The sequence below is a fragment of the Vigna unguiculata genome, chromosome 4, assembly GCF_004118075.2.
Source record: "Vigna unguiculata cultivar IT97K-499-35 chromosome 4, ASM411807v1, whole genome shotgun sequence".
NCBI classification, from domain to species: domain Eukaryota; kingdom Viridiplantae; phylum Streptophyta; class Magnoliopsida; order Fabales; family Fabaceae; genus Vigna; species Vigna unguiculata.
Window position 1 is genome coordinate 5,358,187 of NC_040282.1, and position 8,856 is coordinate 5,367,042.

Here is an 8,856-nt window from a genome sequence, read left to right on the forward strand (position 1 = left end):
GTGAGGAAATGACATATAGCATGACACTGACACATGATACTTCCATTGTCACATCACACTATCATTATCATTGTCACGTGACACAATGTAAGCTCAACACGTAACAAGTTTTTAATTTTTTTTAATTAAAAAAATTGTAAAAAAAATAAAAAAATCATAATCATAACACCTGGTACCTCTCTACTTTTGTTGATACGATATTAATAGAGAAATGACATAATTGCATAATTTTTTTAAAATAAAGCTCACAAATAAAAAAATAACTAAACCAATATTTCTTTTAGGAACCAAAATACATAATTTAATCTAAAATGTTCGCATGAAAATATAACAGGAATTATTTGACATATCATGAAGTGCATGTGATCATGAAGCTTGTGAATGCCATAAATTATTGATCAACCTATTACATGGAAATACAACACAGAATATGAAGCTTATGAATGCCATAAATTATTCACAAATTCTTTGATATTTTCATAAGAACTACCACCTTCAGTAACAGCTCTTACTGCTAAACTCCTCCACTGAATGGCATTGTTCTTCATTTCTCTACATCCATTCATTATTTCATTTATACAGTGCTTCAGAGTTTCTCGTCGCACAACCTTTTTCTCATCAACCACTGCTCTTGTTCCAGTTTTCCAAACCTCTGAAACAAGCTTTGCATTTGTGTTCTGGTCTGACCAATACGGTACTGCAACTGTTGGAACTCCTAAGCACAGAGTTTCCAACGTTGAATTCCAACCACAGTGTGTCACAAAACACCCGACAGCCTCATGAGCAAGAACTTTCAACTGGGAACACCATTTTACTACCAAACCCTTTTCTGTTTTTCTCTCAAAATCTTTAGGAAGTTTGGTTTCTTCAGAAGCTCTCACCACCCACAAGAAATAACTCGAACACTCTCTCAAACACCAAGCAATTTCTTCCATTTGTTCTTCACCAAAGGAAGCCATACTCCCAAATGATACATACACAACAGACCCTTTTGGCTTTTCATCTAACCATTCCATGCAATGTTCTTCACTCTTGAATTCTGTGACCCCATAATCTTGATCATCTTCCCATTGCTTATCTAAAAAGAAAGATGGAATGTTTGGTCCTATAGTCTTAAATTGTGGCCAAACCTTCACAATCCAATCTGCTATCTAAAAAGTGTTTTCTAGTCACTACAACATAGTATTACAAGAAGAGTTCTCATGTAATATATAATTATATGGTTCAGTGTAACTTCATACAAAACAACAAATCATTGAAAGAAACATTTAAGTTAATTACCTCTTTATCCAGATCATAGAAGGTGTTGCAGAGGATCCAATCAGCTTTGTGAATACTTGAGAACTGAGAAACTACAAAGTCAAGAAAAGTGAAATCTTCACCAAAGAAGAAAGAAGGCATGTCCTGAAGATAAAGTTTAGGCATGGCAGGAAGAGAAAACTGGTGTTGTTTGAGTGGAACCTGCAACTTCCCCAAGTGAACATGATAGTATATGCTATTCACAGCCATGTTTTGAGTGAGATAAGCTGCTCCAACTATCCCAAATCTCTTTGCAACTTCTGGTGCCCAACTGAAGAATGAATCATACACAACACAATCAACGTGCTTTGATCCACCATGTTTCTCAAGAAGCTCAGAAAAAGTGAGAGGCCCAACTTCCCAGAAGCGTTCCAAATAGGGTTTGAAGCCACCAGCTTCTTTTGGTCCTCCATTATCAAACCCATCAGAGATTGTTTCAAGAGCAATAGAAGGAGGCACAGTTTGCAGGTTATTGTAGTAGAAACGAGTTGTAACTAGGGTTATTCTCACCCCTTGCCGTTCGAGAAGTTTTGAGAATTGAAGCATGGGATTGATGTGACCTTGAGCTGGGTATGCAAGCACCAAACAGTGTGCTCTCGTAGCCATGATTCTCAACTTCTTCTTCTTCGGTGAGTTCTTGCGATCTTCAAGAGTTTTTCGGTTGATTTATTCAATGTTGGCCATGAAAAGGACAAAGTGGACGGCATGTAAAATCAAGTGTTGAATTATTTGGAATAGGTGACAACATGTATTCTTTATTACTAAATTCCGAATATGATACATTGAATAACGTGCTAAAGTTTACTAATGCAAGGACTTTTCAGAATTTTGGATTCTTTGCTGGATATTTTTATTTTGTCGTTGATTCTTCTACGGTATCTTTATAATACATTAATTATCATTAATTTTAATGTTTTAAAATATATTAAAAAATTATTTAGAATACCAATATAGTGTATATTTAATGTTCAGTAGAGGACAACACCAAAAAATCAATAAAGAATTTGGATTCTGACTTTTCATCTCATTTGATGGTTACTATTATTTTTTTTTTAATTCTGGTAAAGGAATATACTTACTCTACACTCTTCTTAATAATTTAACTTCTAGTTTATGATATTTATAAATAGTTGTTAAGATTGGATTTTTCACTTTTAAATTGTGTGGAAGGCATGTAAATCAAGGGTTGGATTTATATTATTAATGTTCAAGTATGATACATTGATGGTGGTCAAGGAAACTATATGTTAATTAAGGACTTTTCATCTCATTAGATATGGTTACTAAATTTTGTAAATTATGGTAAAGGAATACTTACTTTACACTCTTCTTAATAATTTAAGTTCTAAATTATAATATTTTTAAATAATATATATACATCACTTTAATTTATTATAAGAAAATACGTATTTAACATTAATCAAAACTTTGTACTAACAAATAAAAAGTTGAACCTAAATAGTTATTAATATTTGCATCCTACCTGCGTGCAACTTTAAAAGTATGACGCTAGTTCGCTACTGTCATCAGCTTTAGAATGTTGATTAAGTGGGACTTAATTCATTACTAATTTTTTAATTAAAGAAATTTAGTGTTAGTCAAACCAATATAAATATATTTTTATTTTAAAATTTATTTAAATTAATATTGGTAGTTGATGTTAAATATATATATATTTTTTAATATTAGTTTAATTTGTATTTGTTTGACCTATTATGCTAATGACTGTGACTTAAAACGAATCTTGTAGATTGCCTCTATTTTCAACAAAAATAACACAAATAAGAAAAATTATAATTGATGAAGGAAATAAACGTGGATAAAAGTGTTGGTAAATCAGGGTTGAATTTGTATTATTAATTTCCAAGTATGATACATTGAAGGTGGTAAAGGATACTATGTTTGTGGAGGACTTTTCATCTCAATATATGGTTATTAATGTTTTTTAAATTATAGTAAATTAATACTTACTCGACGTGCTCTTAATAATTTAACTTCCAAATTATAATATTTTTAAATAATATATACATCACTTTAATTTACTATAATAAAATATATATTTAGCGCTGAAAATTAATTCCAAGTAAATATTTAAGTTAAATAGTTATTAATATCGAATTTGGATGGTACTTATATGTAATTTTAAAACTGTGAAACTAATTTATTAGTGACGATTTTTGAAAATCAATATTAAATAGTGTTGATTAAGCTTACGTTAATTCATTATTATTTTTTTAATTAAAGTAGTTTAACTAACGTTTATACACTTTTATTTCAAAATTTATTTAAATTAGTATCGATAGCTTTTTATAATATTAGTTTAATTTGAATCGGTAGTATGTTCTAAGAAAAATCTCATAGAGTGTCTCCATTCAGGAATAACAGTTCAAGAGTTTGAGAGACTTAAAACAAACTTAAAAATGAGGTATTTTATTTTAAAAAAATTGAATTTTTTTATGCAAAATTATTTATTAAATTGTCAAAATTAATTTTATTTAACATTTTTGTTTCCATAGATAATAATGTTCATCTATTTAATCTTTTTATATGTTTTTAATCATTATCATGAGTTTGAGAATAAGACTTATCATCATCACTAATTACTTTTTTTTTCTTTATTGTTTTGCTTTCACATGTATATATATTGTTATTATCTTGTTCATTGAAAGAGTCCACTTGTATTTTCAAATTCACTTTTCTTATCAATTTTTATAAATTTAATCATAGCTCCTTTTTGTGATGCAATTAAAGTCTTAACTTTTTTCTTCTTCTAGATTTTTTAATAATCTGATTCAATTTTTTTAGTTGACATATGTATATGTTTTTATATGAAAAAAAATATAACATCACTAAAAATAAGTAAACTTGATTGTAAACTTGTAATATCTTGAAGTCTTGAGTTTCTTTTCTTAAATCTCAACTTTTTCATACACCTACAAAGTTTTATTTTAAGATTAATCATTAATAAAAATAATTAAAAAATTATTGTTCTTCTCATCTAGGACCCTAAACGCTACTCTCTATGCTAAAATCACGTAAAGGAAACACATTTATAATCTTAATACAATTTCATTAAATAGAATATAAAAACAACATCACCACAAATAGAAAGAAAAACATACTAACCATTAATGAGAATAAAAAGAATGGTATGCATGGAAAGTATGAGATTCAAGGAATAAAATATGTCAAAATTTTCAAAAAAAAAAAGAACTCTAGAATAGAAGAAAATAAGGAAATGGAAGGAGTTGAATCAATAGATGAGAAGACACAGAGATAAAAGAAGTAAATACAATTATAATTGAAGTCACAAAAAGATAAAAAGAAGAAAATTAAATCTAAATTGAATTCACATAGAGATAAAATAAGAAAATAAAATCAAAATTGAAATCATATAGAGATAAAAGAAGAAAATAAAATTAAAATTGAAGTCACATAAAGATAAAAGAAGAAAATAAAATCAAAATTAAAGTCACAAAGAAAAAAAAATAGAATCAAAATCGACTATAAGAGAATAAAAATAACTAATTACTTTTTTTCTAAACAAAATTATATTTTATTGGAAAAAAAATTTAACTCATTACATATCATTTTTAATACTAATAAAAATTGGCATACACTAATAATAATTTAATTAAATTTTATTATCAACCATAAAATTATAATTAATTTAATAGAGGTATATTATTTTCAAAAAACGTTTTGAGATTTTTTTTATCTTAAACATAATTTTATAATATATAATAGACATATATTAGTAGTAAGAAAAATTGAGACTTTTTTAAAAGATAATTTTATAATTAATTTAATATAAGAATATTAGCACTAAAATAAATTTTGAGGCATTTTTTAATAAACAATGTAACATTTAATTTCTTTTCTTAACATGAAATATTTTTTACTTACAAAATTAAATTATATTCCAATTTTTTAAAAAAAAACTTAGAAATAGAGAAGTCATTTCCCTCTCATTTAATTCTAATTTGGGACAAAATTATTTTCCCGTAGATGTTGCAACGTAGGTTGCCGCATGTTAAAAAAATTAGAGGAGTCATTACATTAAAAAGGTTAAAAAGACTTTTTGAAAAGAAAAATTGGTTTTCAAAAACAAAACTTAATTTTTTATTTTTGGGAAAAAGAACGGTTCCGTATGATTAAATATGAAGATTTTAAGTTTGAATAAATAATTACATATATTAGTTCATTAGATTTGAATAAAATAAATTTCTTTAGTAAATAACAATTTTAAATAATTATTGTTCCGATTCGATTCAACTCGAAATCATCAATAGAAATAACCATCATAATTTTGTTTTTAAAAGATAAACAAAAGAATAAATAAGTATTTAAACTGTGTTCAATTTTGACTCTTAAATAATATGAGATTTATTAAGTATACGAAACAATTGTAAACTAAACCAATTTAACAGAGTTTAGAAGATATAATTTAAAGTAAATTATGAATGATTTTTTTTTTTAAGTTTGTAAAAATGGGCTCATTTCTAATGAATTTTATTTCTTAAAGTCTTGAACCCTCTATACACTTTCCTTATGTTTAGGTACTCATTATTATTTTCACAACCTTATCACATCTTTGAAGAGGCAGCATGTGAACAAATAAATATATTCAAAATATAGTTTTCTTATTGATCCTACCCAATCTTTTTCTTTTCTCCTGTTTCTGAATATGTGAAAATTTTATATTCCATATTTGTCAGTATCAACAAGGAAATCAGAATTTTCTAGTCATTTAAATAAGTGGAAGTGTTGGTTTTATATATATAGGTTCAAGTTTTTTAGAAGTTTGTGTATTTTTGGGATTAGAAGCTTTTAAGTGCTAGAGTTGTTTTTTTTCTAGCAAGGAAGCTACCATTGGGTAAGGATCTAATAGCTTACATCGTTAAACTAGATTTGTTTGATTTTAACAATTTAATTATACTACTTTTTTACTCATTTAGGGTGTTGATCGGTTAGTTCGGGTTAGATTATTATTTTGCAACTTTGATGGTTAACATTTTTTTCAAAACATTAGAATTGGTAAGTTTTAGTTGCGTAATTGTTTTTTTTTTTTTTCAATATATTTTGCTTGATGGAGGAGTCATTTGGTAAACACAGAGAGATAAATTCAGTCCAAGAATTGATATTAATTCCAATTTAAAATTTTAAAAAAATAAGTTTATAAATTGTTATTCTTATATATTACTTAATTTTTTTCAATTATATTAGTACAAGCAAATTTTTAAATAATTCATCTTAGTGATAAAAAATATGTTTAGAAACTGATTTAAAGATCGATTTTCAAATTAGAGACAAATTCTTTTGATAGTTAAAATCTTGATAGTTAATATTTATGATTAATTTCGAAACGATTCATAATAAAAAATATTTTAGTTATTAATTATAAATTTTTTAAATTATTTAAATTATCAATAATTTTAAATTTATAAATTAATATCTAAATCATAATAACCTATTATTTTTTGTTACTAATATTAATTATTATTAAAATATTTTCGTTCATAGTTGTCATCTATACGGACAAAACATTTTCGTTCATTAGTTGGTTTTTACTCGTTGTATGTTTGAACACGGAACTAAAACAATTTTCTCTTCTCTAGAACAATTGAAATAAATCTCAAAATTAATAAAAAAAAGTATATAAATGGTTGTATTATTAGCTTAACGAATCTAGTCGATGATGATATAATGCTAGATATTATTTTTAGACTTACAAATGTAGGAGTTAGGAGTTAAAGAAATGTGATGACGACTTTCAATTGTGTATATCTTTTAGTATGTTTCATAAAAAGCATATCTTGTATATGTGACAATTAAAGATATATTTAATGATATCTTGTCATCATACATGGAAAGAGATGATGTTCCAAACCTAAATAGTAGAAATTATAGTTCAAGACAAAGTTAGGTGTGTCATTTGCTTTCATTTCTAATCTTTTTAGATCTTTATATGTTTTGCAAACCTTTGGATGGTATGAGAGGAAACTTTATGTACATATAATAACTTTCGATATATATATATATATATATATATATATATAATTTTTTTATCGTTACAAGAAAATTTCTAAACGGTGATTAATTTTAGTGATTAATAATTATTAATAACTATAGTAACCAATTTACATACACATTTATAAAACTAAAAATTATTGGTTACTAAAATAATCATTATTATAAATAAAAAATTATAATTGATCTTTAAAATTAAGTATCATAGTTTTGGTTATCAAAAGAAATTGGTTACTAAAAGTTAATTCCTAAGTCTTGACTACCAAAATGATTTAGTTTCTAAATTGTTCTATAATTAATTAGTGACCAGTTATAATTTTTTATTTATAATAGTAACTATTTTAGTAACCAATAATTTTTAATTTTGTAAATTGGTATACTATAATGACTAACTATTTTTGGTTTATAAAATTGATTTCTAATTGATGATTTTCTTGTAGTGTAATTAGGTTATGAAAAACAGATTACTTGATTTCAACATTTAGTTTGATTTTGCTGGAACAAATGTAACAATATGATCGTATTTAAACAAGGAAAAGTAGATCCAAAGAAAATTTTTACTTTGACATAAATAAATATTTGGACATGAATGAAAAACAAAGTCTCAAATATCTTTTTGCCGTATAATGATTGAAATATATGCCCTATTAAGTGCATTAAATATGTAATCTAGTATCCTCTAAATCAAATATGATGTGGAGGATCCAATGTTCTAATTCAATCATACTTCCTAGTCTAGAAGTCTCTATAGTTTTACGAAAATATTTATAGAGGTAGATTCACTATGAGGCAGAACTTTGGCCATACAACACTTGTTTGATTTAATTGGAATCATGGTTGCAACAACTTTGGATCTTAATATAGAGCATGAAGTTAATTTTTAGATTGAAATTATCTTTACAAGGACTATAGTGCTAAGGAATGAATGCACTTGTTTGAAATTTTCTCATGCGTTATTTCTTAGTTGGGATGTGGTTCGTGTCAGTTCAAAATTGATCATGTTGAAGTTATGACTCTAAAATAGATCTATTTCCATCAAGTTGTTGTTCTCTCAAGTATTTTTTATGTTGCTTACTTGGATTAAGTAATAGACTATATTTATATATATCATGTTTTCTGGTTCGAATATGTTCCTAGTATTTTTTATTGTAATGTATTCCTTAAAAGGGTTTAGTTGATGTTATTATTGAGTGTAACGGTGTCACAAAATGTTAATTTTTTTTTAAAAGGTTAAAGCAACCCAATTATTCTACTTTATTATTTATTTATTTTTTGTTGATAAAAAAATTGACTTAAATAATGGAAGGTGTAATATTTATTTAAGTTCAAAAAGTGTTGCTTATAATGAATAAATTAAGTATTTATAAAATTTGGAGTGTCGTTTATGTTGTTCATTGTGATTGAAAATGTGTTTCCTAAAGAATAAGGTGATTTTATATTTGTGACTTCAATACAACATTTTATTATCACACTTGCGGCAGAAGTTGTTTTAATTTTGGTTAAAATTCTCTTTTGGTTCCTATCTAT

At 25.8% G+C, this 8,856-nt stretch overlaps 1 protein-coding gene across 1 annotated transcript; it reads right to left on the reverse strand.

The window, feature by feature from the left end:
- Positions 1 to 357: 357 nt before the first annotated feature.
- LOC114181219 (flavonol 7-O-beta-glucosyltransferase UGT74F1-like) lies at positions 358 to 2,001 on the reverse strand. The gene is made up of 2 exons (XM_028067611.1): positions 1,282 to 2,001; positions 358 to 1,151 (listed from the first exon to the last, which is right to left on the reverse strand). Exons 1-2 carry the CDS (start codon positions 1,903 to 1,905, stop codon positions 438 to 440), a joined length of 1,338 nt encoding a protein of 445 aa, XP_027923412.1. The 5' UTR covers positions 1,906 to 2,001; the 3' UTR covers positions 358 to 437.
- Positions 2,002 to 8,856: the final 6,855 nt, after the last annotated feature.

Excerpts from the sequence above, each read along its gene's own strand:
- LOC114181219 (XM_028067611.1), bottom strand. The coding sequence starts at position 1,905 with ATGGCTACGAGAGCACACTGTTTGGTGCTTGCATACCCAGCTCAAGGT. Across the intron at positions 1,152-1,281 it reads TCTATGATCTGGATAAAGAG|ATAGCAGATTGGATTGTGAA; the intron begins GTAATTAACTTA and ends AACACTTTTTAG.